Genomic DNA, 14,039 nt, shown 5'->3' with positions numbered 1-14,039 from the left:
ACTCACTCACTCGCTCAGCAAGGCACCACACACAATACTTATGCAAGATAAAGGGGCACAACTCACTGCAGACATGCTGAGATATTGATCAAGGTGGCGTTTAACGCAACTCACTCACTCGCTCAGCAAGGCACCACACACAATACTTATGCAAGATAAAGGGGCACAACTCACTGCAGACATGCTGAGATATTGATCAAGGTGGTGTTTAACGCAACTCACTCACTCGCTCAGCAAGGCACCACACACAATACTTATGCAAGATAAAGGGGCACAACTCACTGCAGACATGCTGAGATATTGATCAAGGTGGCGTTTAACGCAACTCACTCACTCGCTCAGCAAGGCACCACACACAATACTTATGCAAGATAAAGGGGCACAACTCACTGCAGACATGCTGAGATATTGATCAAGGTGGCGTTTAACGCAACTCACTCACTCGCTCAGCAAGGCACCACACACAATACTTATGCAAGATAAAGGGGCACAACTCACTGCAGACATGCTGAGATATTGATCAAGGTGGCGTTTAACGCAACTCACTCACTCGCTCAGCAAGGCACCACACACAATACTTATGCAAGATAAAGGGGCACAACTCACTGCAGACATGCTGAGATATTGATCAAGGTGGCGTTTAACGCAACTCACTCACTCGCTCAGCAAGGCACCACCCACAATACTTATGCAAGATAAAGGCGCACAACTCACTGCAGACATGCTCAGATATTGATCAAGGGGGCGTTTAACGCAACTCACTCACTCGCTCAGCAAGGCACCACACACAATACTTATGCAAGATAAAGGGGCACAACTCACTGCAGACATGCTGAGATATTGATCAAGGTGGTGTTTAACGCAACTCACTCACTCGCTCAGCAAGGCACCACACACAATACTTATGCAAGATAAAGGGGCACAACTCACTGCAGACATGCTGAGATATTGATCAAGGTGGCGTTTAACGCAACTCACTCACTCGCTCAGCAAGGCACCACACACAATACTTATGCAAGATAAAGGGGCACAACTCACTGCAGACATGCTGAGATATTGATCAAGGTGGCGTTTAACGCAACTCACTCACTCGCTCAGCAAGGCACCACACACAATACTTATGCAAGATAAAAGGTGCACAACTCACTGCAGACATGCTGAGATATTGATCAAGGTGGCGTTTAACGCAACTCACTCACTCGCTCAGCAAGGCACCACACACAATACTTATGCAAGATAAAGGGGCACAACTCACTGCAGACATGCTGAGATATTGATCAAGGTGGCGTTTAACGCAACTCACTCACTCGCTCAGCAAGGCACCACACACAATACTTATGCAAGATAAAGGGGCACAACTCACTGCAGACATGCTGAGATATTGATCAAGGTGGCGTTTAACGCAACTCACTCACTCGCTCAGCAAGGCACCACACACAATACTTATGCAAGATAAAGGGTCACAACTCACTGCAGACATGCTGAGATATTGATCAAGGGGGCGTTTAACGCAACTCACTCACTCGCTCAGCAAGGCACCACACACAATACTTATGCAAGATAAAGGGGCACAACTCACTGCAGACATGCTGAGATATTGATCAAGGGGGCGTTTAACGCAACTCACTCACTCGCTCAGCAAGGCACCACACACAATACTTATGCAAGATAAAGGGGCACAACTCACTGCAGACATGCTGAGATATTGATCAAGGGGGCGTTTAACGCAACTCACTCACTCGCTCAGCAAGGCACCACACACAATACTTATGCAAGATAAAGGGGCACAACTCCCTGCAGACATGCTGAGATATTGATCAAGGTGGCGTTTAACGCAACTCACTCACTCGCTCAGCAAGGCACCACACACAATACTTATGCAAGATAAAAGGTGCACAACTCACTGCAGACATGCTGAGATATTGATCAAGGTGGTGTTTAACGCAACTCACTCACTCGCTCAGCAAGGCACCACACACAATACTTATGCAAGATAAAGGGGCACAACTCACTGCAGACATGCTGAGATATTGATCAAGGGGGCGTTTAACGCAACTCACTCACTCACCAAGCATGCCCCTATGTGAGATGAAGGAACACAACTTACTGCCGGTACACTAATCTGCATCTGAACTGGAACTCCGCCACTGAAGGTCTCCTGACTCTGCTGGACTCGGGCATATTGACTCTGAAATACACAATCATCTGTTCCTTGGCGCTCTGGAGATTGCTTGGGAAGGGTTTGAATGTAAGTGAGTGAGTTGGGTTTAACGCCGCTTTTAACAGTATTATAGTTATATCACGGCGTGTCAGTTTAATGTGGGAGGAAAGCCCGAAGTGAATTAGGTCTGAGACGTTTACCACTTTGATGAAACCCACGAGCACGGGTATGGTGCTGACAAACCTAAAAACATAATGGGGGCGAACCGGGACTCGAACCCACAATCATAGGTTTCTGGCGTGCCCAAAGGACGCAACTCTGCACAGCGAATCGCGGCGCCTTAGACGACTGGGCCATGCGTGCCCCCTCCATGGTGCACGAACGCTCCGGTCGGTGAGGGATAGTCTGGGATCCAGGTACGGAGCAAAAGTTGTATTTTTTACAGGGACAGATTCGCCAATTTACGCACAGAGGCAAATCGCCATTCAAACGTGGAGTTGAATCTTGTCTGCGGTGGATAGTCCGTCCTGACGGCCACAAACCTCTCTGTCGGGATGTCTCTTGTTGTTATCTGTCAACATCACAGTCACAAGTGTTAGGCAATTATATAAGATAGATACGCGATAAATCGCAAAGACCAATGAAGAATGAAGCGTGGTTTATTTCACGATAAAACATTGTTCTGTCATGACGTCATTTCTCGAGATTCGAACATACGCTTGCAACTTGATAGCGTCGTCTATTGGACGACGTTGTTTTTTAGAGGGGAAAGACACTAGATAAACCTAGTGGCCGAACCATCGCATCAAAAAGCGGGAGAGAAATGACAATCGGTATTGGGACAAAGGGTACTGGTAATCGACGTGAGTATTGTGAGAATATGCGGGAGATACCCACCTGTGATAAAATGGACATTGTCGAGGTCGGATTCGACAGAGGCAGTCATCATTATTTAAATACAAGTACATCATTTTAAAGCCTGTACATTTTATCATCATCCTTAAAGAGTTTGTACATAGTTTTGATATCTCATATAAGAAATAAACGACTCGTGGTCGTTGTTTATCGTACAATAAAACACTGCAGTGAGAGGAGTTAATTTCTTAAATACATGTTGGTACAAACAATGTGTGCTTCTTAATTTGCAAAGTATTGCCCCAGTTACCAATAACGTCTTCTGCTACTACCACTGCCACTACCACTACCATCACCACTGCTACTACTACTACTACTACTACTACTACTACTACTACTAAGGACTACGGCTACAGCAGTAACTACTAACACCACAACCGCTGCTACTACCACTACTACCACTACTACCACTACCACTGCTACCACTACTACCACTACTTCTACCAACACCACTACTATTACTACTACTACTACAACTACTACTACTACTACTAAGGACTACGGCTACAGCAGTAACTACTAACATCAATACCGCTGCTACTACCACTACTACCACTACCACTGCTACCTCTACTACCACTACTTCTACCAACACTACTACTACTACTACTACCACTGCCACTTCAACACACATGCGTTCCATCAGGTCAACACGAACTCAGCAGAATGTATTTCCAAGAACTTTATGTTTTCCTGACAACAGTTACCTGCCCTTCATAGGAATAGTCCTTGACATCCGTGTGGAAGATCTGTGATGCTGTCTTCATTTGGACGTAGATTCCGTTGTTACTGATGGCATCAAAACTGTTTTTTTCAATGGTCCGACACGTGCAGGTCCCGGTGTTCGTGTTCGTCACATAAGCAACCCCTAGGCCGAACATAACATGCACACAAGTTGTTTATAATTAAAATAATAAAAATACCGACAAAAACACGAATTAAGTTAAAATGTTGAAATGTTTCCGGGAAGCAAATTTACAAATGTAGGTTGATATGACATGGCAATTTGAATTCTTACAAGTGTTTAGTCAGGTGAGGTTAATTTAGCTTAAAGTTGAGTTTCAGAATATTACATTATTGCGCGCGCGCGCAGACACACACACACACACACACACACACACTACCACACGTACTAACACACACGCACACACACACACACACTACCACACTTACTAACACACACTAACACGCACACACACACACTACCACACTTACTAACACACACTAACACGCACACACACACACTCACACATATCAAAAGACGTCACAAGATGATAATTGATGGTACTTGCCCTTCCTGTGGCGCGGCATTAAGGGAATAAAACAAGGAGACAGCATATTGTGTCTGAGTAGGGTAGTCATGAAGACTGCGGTATGGTATCTCAATGGGACTTGCACTATAAAATTGATAACAATCGATAACCTCAACGCCATGCTCATGAAAGCGATGTCCTATCCTCCATTGCACTGCTGAGTGCGGCGTTAAACAACAAACCAGCCAGCCCATTTCACAAGATAACCGTAGCGCTAAGACGCGGCGTGGAGGCAGTTGCGCCTCCTCTCACTTACCGGTAGTGAAGTCATGTACTTCTGTCACACGTGGTCCAACATCTGTATCATTCAAGCTTGGTGCTTGAGTGTAGGTATATTTCGTCACCCGCAGCTTCGTGTCGTAACTCTCCTGGGTTTCAACCATACGATATTGTCAACAGTAATACATCAATGGATTGTTCGCGAAGTGTATTACGTATGTACAGTGAATGCTCCGTATCAACATTATACTGGCTGCTCCCTAGGCGACCATCACGTGTGGATGTACGCGCAGTGACAACAAGGTAACCACGCCTACAGTATAAAGTAACCGCGCCTACAGTATAACGTAACCGCGCCTACAGTATAACGTAACCGCGCCTACAGTATAACGTAACCGCGCCTACAATATAAAGTAGCCACTCCTACAATAGAAAGCAACCCCGCCTACAGTAAAAAGTAACCACGCCTACAGTATAAAGTAGCCACTCCTACAATAGAAAGTAACCACGCCTACAGTATAAAGTAGCCAGTCCTACAATAGAAAGTAACCCCGCCTACAGTAAAAAGTAACCACTACTACAGTATAAAGTAGCCACTCCTACAATAGAAAGTAACCCCGACTACGGTAAAAAGTAACCACTACTACAGTATAAAGTAGCCACTCCTACAATACAAAGTAACCCCGCCTACAGTAAAAAAGTAACCACTACTACAGTATTAAGTAGACACTCCCACAATAGTAAGTAACCCCGCCTACAGTAAAAAGTAACCACGCCTACAGTATAAAGTAGCCACTCCTACAATAGAAAGTAACCCCGCCTACAGTAAAAAGTAACCACTACTACAGTATAAAGTATCCACTCCTACAATACAAAGTAACCACGTCTACAGTAAAAAGTAACCACGCCTACAGTATAAAGTAGCCCCCCCCCCCCCCCCCTACAATACAAAGTAACCCCACCTACAGTAAAAAGTAACCACGCCTACAGTATAAATTAGCCGCTCCTACAATACAAAGTAACCACTTATACAGTAAAAAGTAACCACGCCTCCGGTGTAAAGCAACCAGTCCTGTAGTATAAAATAATCTCTTCTACAGTATAAGGTAACCACTTCTACAGTATAAACCACGCTTACAGTATAAAATGAGCACTCCCTCGTGCAGGTGAATGTCCTCTGACACCATCCACAATAAGAGTTGTATATGACATCTGCCTTGTCGACTCACCTCCCTGTGCCTGATGTGACCTGTGTCATCCACTATAAGAGTTGTACATGGCACCTGCCTTGTCGACTCACCTCCCTGCGCCTGATGTGGCCTGTGTCATCCACTATAAGAGTTGTATATGGCACCTGCCTTGTCGACTCACCTACGTGCGCCTGATGTGGCCTGCGTTATCCACTATAAGAGTTGCATATGGCACCTGCCTTGTCGACTCACCTCCCTGCGCCTGATGTGGCCTGTGTTATCCACTATTTCTACTGTGAAGGATCCTGCTGGCGCTATGGCTGGAAACGATCTTTTTGGTGTTCTTCCTGGGCATGTGATCAGGTCAGGTGTCTTTGAGAAACGCAAACATATTTTGGCTTTGAAACTTGATGTAAAAAAATAATTAATTGATCGTTTAACTATTACAAGGACAACAGCATAGCTTAACATAGACTGAGTGAGTATGGCTTTTAGAAGCATTTAGCAATATTCCAGCAATATCACGTCTGGAGGCACTAGAAAAGGGCTTCCCAAGTCGAAAATCCAACCCGGGTCTTTCGGCGTGACGCGCGTACCTGTTAATCAATGACCCCCCCTAGCTTAACATGAACAGGAAGTGAAAGTGAAAACTCACGCATTTACTTATATTCAAACTCATAATCACTTACCCAAGTCCATGCCGTTCAAATATCATTTGTTCCATTACCGACATGGGTACATTGTGTGAAGACCATTTCTGGTGTCCCCCGTCGTGATATTGCTGGAATATAGCTAACAGCGGCGTAAAATCAAACTCATCCACTCAAATATCATTTATATCTACCATTGTTTTTTAATCTTAATAAAAAATAATATTTTCATTGTATATTTGTTCATCTAAACTGTAGGTTCAGTTTGCAAACAAGTACCGGCAGCTAAATGGGAAAGTATAAATCCTGCTGGTCGTACAACAACTTTAACTCCTCATGGGTATACACTTAGTTACAGACCCGATTAAATGTATCGGTTGGTCAGATTGATTTGGTTTATGCGTGTCATCGTATCCCAATAGCGTGGATCGATGCTCATGATGTCAATCACTGATTGTCTGGTCCAGACTTGATTATTTACGGATCGACGTCATATAGCTGGAATATTGCTAAGTGGGCGTTAAACAACAAAACAAACAAACAAACATTTGGTTACTGGCGATCTGTAGCCAGATTGTGTATTGTACTTTCTGGTAATATTATTAATACGCAAATATTAGTTTGATATTATAAATGGGATAATCTAGTTATTGTACTGTCCATCTTCGATAGGTATTGATATGTTAGAACTTATTAACTTGTGCTAGTTGCGATATGGCTGAAATACCGCCGATGTTACTTTAAAGTTCAACTCACAATCATCTACTTTGTCATGTGGACACTGGACAATTATGCGAGTGAGTGTCCCTTCCCTTTGAACGGTATTTTAGTCCTATGATCTAAATGTGGGAGGAAATGGAATACAGGTCGTATACGCATGGTTATGTTGCGAGGGATTCGAACACTTGACTCATAGTTTCTTGCACAACTTATGAATGCGTCACTGCAGAGTACTGCAGCACCTTAAACTACTGAGACACCCATGTCGCACGATAGTGTGAAGCAGCAGATACAGTTTCCTAAATGCCTGTATCTGGTGTTGTCTTATCCGAGGCCATTTTGTAAAACGAAAATAATTGGTTTTAGAATCCTTCTAATAGGGGTTGTAATTTGAACACCGACGCATCGAAGACGGAACCATGTTCAACACAGTTGACTGAGCATCTATATCACGCGCCTGTACCCCCAACACAGTAGACTGAGTATCTGTATCCCGCCCCTGTACCTCCAACACAGTAGACTGATTATCTGTATCACGCCCCTGTACCTAAAACATAGTAGACTGAGCATCTGTATCCCGCCCCTGTACCTCCAACACAGCAGACTGAGCATCTGTATTACGCGCCTGTACCTCCAACATAGTAGACTGAGTATCTGTATCACGCTCCTGTACCTCCAACACAGTAGACTGAGTACCTGTATCACGCCCCTGTACCTCCAACACTGTACACTGAGCATCTGTATCACGCCCCTGTACCTCCAACACAGTAGACTGAGCATCTGTATCACGACCCTGTCTCTCCAACACAGTAGACTGAGCATCTGTATCCCGGCCCTTTACCTCCAACACAGTAGACAGAGTATCTGTATCACGCCCCTGTCCCTCCAACACTGTAGACTGAGTATCTGTATCCCGCCCCTGTACCTCCAACACAGTAGACTGAGCATCTGTATCACGCCCCTGTCCCTCCAACACATTAGACGGAGCATCTGTATCACGTCCCTGTCCCTCCAACACAGTAGACTGAGTATATGTATCACGCCCCTGTCCCTCCAACACAGTAGACTGAGCATCTGTATCCCGCCCCTGTACCTCCAACACAGTAGACTGAGCATCTGTATCACGCCCCTGTACCTAAAACATAGTACACTGAGCATCTGTATCCCGCCCCTGTACCTCCAACACAGTAGACTGAGCATCTGTATTACGCGCCTGTACCTCCAACACAGTAGACTGAGTATCTGTATCACGCTCCTGTACCTCCAACACAGTCGACTGAGTACCTGTATCACGCCCCTGTACCTCCAACACTGTAGACTGAGCATCTGTATCACGCCCCTGTACCTCCAACACAGTAGACTGAGCATCTGTATCACGCCCCTGTCCCTCCAACACAGTAGACTGAGCATCTGTATCACGCCCCTGTTCCTCCAACACAGTAGACTGAGCATCTGTATCCCGCCCCTGTCCCTCCAACACAGTAGACTGAGCATCTGTATCCCGCCCCTGTACCTCCAACACAGTAGACTGAGTATCTGTATCACGCCCCTGTACCCCCAACACAGTAGACTGAGCATCTGTATCACGCCCCTGTACCTCCAACACAGTAGACTGAGCATCTGTATCACGCCCCTGTCTCTCCAACACAGTAGACTGAGCATCTGTATCACGCCCCTGTACCTCCAACACAGTAGACTGAGTATCTGTATCACGCTCCTGTACCTCCAATACAGTAGACTGAGCATCTGTATCACGCCCCTGTACCTCCAACACTGTAGACTGAGTATCTGTATCACGCCCCTGTCCCTCCAACACAGTAGACTGAGCATCTGTATCACGCCCCTGTCCCTCCAACATAGTAGACTGAGTATCTGTATCACGCCCCTGTCACTCCAACACTGTAGGCTGAGCATCTGTATCCCGCCCCTGTCTCTCCAACACAGTAGACTGAGCATCTGTATCACGCCCCTGTCCCTCCAACACAGTAGACTGAGCATCTGTATCACGCCCCTGTCCCTCCAACACAGTAGACTGAGCATCTGTATCACGCCCCTGTCCCTCCAACACAGTAGACTGAGCATCTGTATCACGCCCCTGTACCTCCAACACAGTAGACTGAGCATCTGTTTCACGCCCCTGTACCTCCAACACAGTAGACTCAGCATCTGTATCACGTCCCTGTACCTCCAACACAGTAGACTGAGTATCTGTAGCACTCCCCTGTCCCTCCAACACAGTAGACTGAGCATCTGTAGCACTCCCCTGTCCCTCCAACACAGTAGACTGAGCATCTGTAGCACTCCCCTTTACCTCCAACACAGTAGACTGGGCATCTGTATCACGACCCTTTACCTCCAACACAGTAGACTGAGCATCTGTATCACGACACTGTGCCTCCAACACAGTAGACTGAGCATCTGTATCACGACCCTGTACCTCCAACACAGTAGACTGAGTATCTGTATCCCGTCCCTGTACCTCCAACACAGTAGACTGAGCATCTGTATCCAGCCCCTCTGCCTCCAACACAGTAGACTGAGCATCTGTATCACGCTCCTGTACCTCCAACACAGAAGACTGAGTATCTGTATCCCGCCCCTGTACCTCCAACACAGTAGACTGAGCATCTGTATCACGCCCCTGTCCCTCCAACACAGCAGACTGAGTATCTGTATCCCGCCCCTGTACCTCCAACACAGTAGACTGAGTATCTGTATCCCGCCCCTGTCCCTCCAACACAGTAGACTGAGCATCTGTATCCAGCCCCTCTACCTCCAACACAGTAGACTGAGCATCTGTATCACGCTCCTGTACCTCCAACACAGTAGACTGAGTATCTTTATCCCGCCCGTCCCTCCAACACAGTAGACTGATCATCTGTATCACGCCCCTGTCCCTCCAACACAGCAGACTGAGTATCTGTATCCCGCCCCTGTACCTCCAACACAGTAGACTGAGTATCTGTATCCCGCCCCTGTCCCTCCAACACAGTAGACTGAGTATCTGTATCACGCCCCTGTCACTCCAACACTGTAGACTGAGCATCTGTATCCAGCCCCTCTGCCTCCAACACAGTAGACTGAGCATCTGTATCACGCTCCTGTACCTCCAACACAGTAGACTGAGTATCTGTATCCCGCCCCTGTCCCTCCAACACAGTAGACTGAGCATCTGTATCACGCCCCTGTCCCTCAAACACAGTAGACTGAGCATCTGTATCACGCCCCTGTACCTCCAACACAGTAGACGGAGCATCTGTATCCAGCCCCTCTGCCTCCAACACAGTAGACTGAGCATCTGTATCACGCTCCTGTACCTCCAACACAGTAGACTGAGTATCTGTATCCCGCCCCTGTCCCTCCAACACTGTAGACTGAGCATCTGTATCACGCCCCTGTCCCTCCAACACAGTAGACTGAGCATCTGTATCACGCCCCTGTCCCTCCAACACAGTAGACTGAGCATCTGTATCACGACCCTGTACCTCCAACACAGTAGACTGAGTATCTGTATCACGCTCCTGTACCTCCAATACAGTAGACTGAGCATCTGTATCACGCCCCTGTACCTCCAACACTGTAGACTGAGTATCTGTATCACGCCCCTGTCCCTCCAACACAGTAGACTGAGCATCTGTATCACGCCCCTGTCCCTCCAACATAGTAGACTGAGTATCTGTATCACGCCCCTGTCACTCCAACACTGTAGGCTGAGCATCTGTATCCCGCCCCTGTCTCTCCAACACAGTAGACTGAGCATCTGTATCACGCCCCTGTCCCTCCAACACAGTAGACTGAGCATCTGTATCACGCCCCTGTCCCTCCAACACAGTAGACTGAGCATCTGTATCACGCCCCTGTCCCTCCAACACAGTAGACTGAGCATCTGTATCACGCCCCTGTACCTCCAACACAGTAGACTGAGCATCTGTTTCACGCCCCTGTACCTCCAACACAGTAGACTCAGCATCTGTATCACGTCCCTGTACCTCCAACACAGTAGACTGAGTATCTGTAGCACTCCCCTGTCCCTCCAACACAGTAGACTGAGCATCTGTAGCACTCCCCTGTCCCTCCAACACAGTAGACTGAGCATCTGTAGCACTCCCCTTTACCTCCAACACAGTAGACTGGGCATCTGTATCACGACCCTTTACCTCCAACACAGTAGACTGAGCATCTGTATCACGACACTGTGCCTCCAACACAGTAGACTGAGCATCTGTATCACGACCCTGTACCTCCAACACAGTAGACTGAGTATCTGTATCCCGTCCCTGTACCTCCAACACAGTAGACTGAGCATCTGTATCCAGCCCCTCTGCCTCCAACACAGTAGACTGAGCATCTGTATCACGCTCCTGTACCTCCAACACAGAAGACTGAGTATCTGTATCCCGCCCCTGTACCTCCAACACAGTAGACTGAGTATCTGTATCCCGCCCTTGTCCCTCCAACACAGTAGACTGAGTATCTGTAACCCGCCCCTCTCTCTCCAACACAGTAAACTGAGCATCTGTATCACGACCCTGTACCTCCAACACAGTAGACTGATTGTCTGTATCACGCCCCTTTCCCTCCAACACAGTAGACTGAGCATCTGTTTCACGCCCCTGTACCTCCAACACAGTAGACTGAGCATCTGTATCACGCCCCTGTACCTCCAACACAGTAGACTGAGCATCTGTATCACGCCCCTGTACCTCCAACACTGTAGACTGACATCTGTATCACGCCCCTCTACCTCCAATACAGTAGACTGAGCATCTGTAGCACGCCCCTCTACCTCCAACACAGTAGACTGAGCATCTGTATCATGTCCCTGTACCTCCAACACAGTAGACTGAGCATCTGTTTCACGCCCCTGTACCTCCAACACAGTAGACTGAGCATCTGTATCACGCCCCTGTCCCTCCAACACAGTAGACTGAGCATCTGTTTCACGCCCCTGTACCTCCAACACAGTAGACTCAGCATCTGTATCACGTCCCTGTACCTCTAACACAGTAGACTGAGCATCTGTAGCACTCCCCTGTCCCTCCAACACAGTAGACTGAGTATCTGTATCACGCCCCTGTACCTCCAACACAGTAGACGGAGCATCTGCAGCACGTCCCTATACCTCCAACACAGTAGACTGAACATCTGTATCACGTCCCTGTACCTCCAGCACAGTAGACTGAGCATGTATACCACGCCCCTGTCCCTCCAACATAGTAGTCTGAGTATCTGTATCACGCTCTTGTCCCTCCATCACCACATGAAACCAAAGCCTCATAACATCTTGTTTTTTTATCAATTGCCACTGTACATCAAAAGTGGCGTGTATAAACCTTGATACAGAACTCTCGGTGAATGTGAAAAATATGAATCGCTTTTATTTGTATTGTTATGGCTATAGAACAACTAATTATAAATAATTTTTTATGTTCGTGTGAGCCTCTCCACATTATTTATACGATGCTTTGCTATGCTTTGCTTTGCGGTTTACGTGGGGCGTTAAAAACTCCTCAGTCACTGACAGAGGCAGGTGTTGCCAGTATTTCTGGACATGCTCAACTAAATGCATCTTCCCGGTGCAATGGAGTTAACTGACTGTTAAAGTCCAGTTTCCACCCTTGCCGAACTTGGCTGCGCTTACCAGTATCCAATGACAGTCCCTTACCTCAAATGGGTCGTCGATCTGCAGGAAGTTCTTGAAGTGGAAGAAGTTGTAGATGTTCACATAGTTCAGAGTGGGCGTCACCCTTTTGTCCTCCCCCACTACTGTGGCCCTGACGGGGGCGTTAGGCCAGTTCAGGGCGGTGTCCCAGCCGTTAGGGTCTGAGACACAAGACCAGATGTTCTCATGGAGAACAATTCAGGAAATAATTCACCTCACAGATCTCTGGAGAATTTCATGTTGATTTAAGTAACTGAACAGCATTTCTAACAATGGAAAAATACATCGTATGTGGCTGTGGGTGTTTATCATACGCGTATGGCAATTATGGTAATTGTCCAATTGTATCGTACATAATATCATATTTGTCGAACTTACAATACATACATACACACACACACACACCAGAATTTGGTGTCGCGGGCCATGGGGTAGCCATTTGGGCACCCTCACGGACGACCAGGGATAAAATCCACACACGAGGACAAGGCGTAAACCTTGAGGTAAATTAGCAGTGGCATTACTACTTATTGCTAAAGCGTAGCCCGGTAGAGTGCACACTGATGGTCGAGTTGTTACAAACGACACATCGACTACAGACGACGTGGTTATAACGTGGACGTCGACTGGTTAACCCCACCATCCATTAATGCTGGTTACTAGTTCTGGAGAAAGTAGCTGAAACAACATTCACCGTCCCTCCTACCTGCGAAATACCACATGACGTCCATGTTGTTGTTGTTGCCGCCGGCGATGTTGATGTTGGTCACCGACCACGACCTGACTGCGATGCCCCTGATGACGTCGCTGCCCACGTAGGTGTAGTTGCGGCCTTTGTCGTACAGAAAGGTGCCGGCCAGGGAGAATATCCTCCCTTTGCCCTGAGCGTCCCCCGTGTAGCCGACGAGATCCGACAAGTTCCCCACACCCAGTCCTGATACCTTGCAGGTTCCTTCGGAGATGAAATGTGCATATTTCTAGTGCGCCACATGCACTAAGAAGGGGCTACAGTATTACCCCGGGGAATAGATGAGCGTGCACTCGATGTGCAATCTCAGCTCTCTGGGGAGTATACAACACAAGCTGCCTGTGAGGCGTTAGAGAAAAACATATTACCATCTCACCCTACCGGGTACCCATTCACTGCTGGGAGATCGTGACGAGAGCCATGCATATTTCGAACAAAGGAGAAACCAATCAAGTTGATTT

The 14,039-nt window shown here is 47.1% G+C and overlaps 1 protein-coding gene across 1 annotated transcript in view; it reads right to left on the bottom strand.

Annotated features, from left to right (window-relative positions):
• LOC139460830 (uncharacterized) overlaps nt 1-14,039 on the bottom strand; it is a 38,162-nt gene that overhangs the window by 8,407 nt on the left and 15,716 nt on the right. The window contains exons 16-22 of the mRNA XM_071242303.1: nt 13,537-13,782; nt 12,834-12,991; nt 6,051-6,170; nt 4,646-4,757; nt 3,784-3,944; nt 2,631-2,732; nt 2,108-2,188 (exon numbers count right to left, since the gene is read on the bottom strand). Coding sequence (XP_071098404.1) covers nt 2,108-2,188; nt 2,631-2,732; nt 3,784-3,944; nt 4,646-4,757; nt 6,051-6,170; nt 12,834-12,991; nt 13,537-13,782 — 980 coding nt within the window. The remainder of the gene's footprint in view (nt 1-2,107; nt 2,189-2,630; nt 2,733-3,783; nt 3,945-4,645; nt 4,758-6,050; nt 6,171-12,833; nt 12,992-13,536; nt 13,783-14,039) is intronic.

This window comes from Haliotis cracherodii, unplaced genomic scaffold (assembly GCF_022045235.1).
Source record: "Haliotis cracherodii isolate W230 unplaced genomic scaffold, xgHalCrac1.p SCAF_14, whole genome shotgun sequence".
Classification (NCBI taxonomy): domain Eukaryota; kingdom Metazoa; phylum Mollusca; class Gastropoda; order Lepetellida; family Haliotidae; genus Haliotis; species Haliotis cracherodii.
The sequence above is the reverse complement of the archived record's forward strand: the minus strand, read 5'-3'. Positions and strand labels throughout refer to the sequence as shown.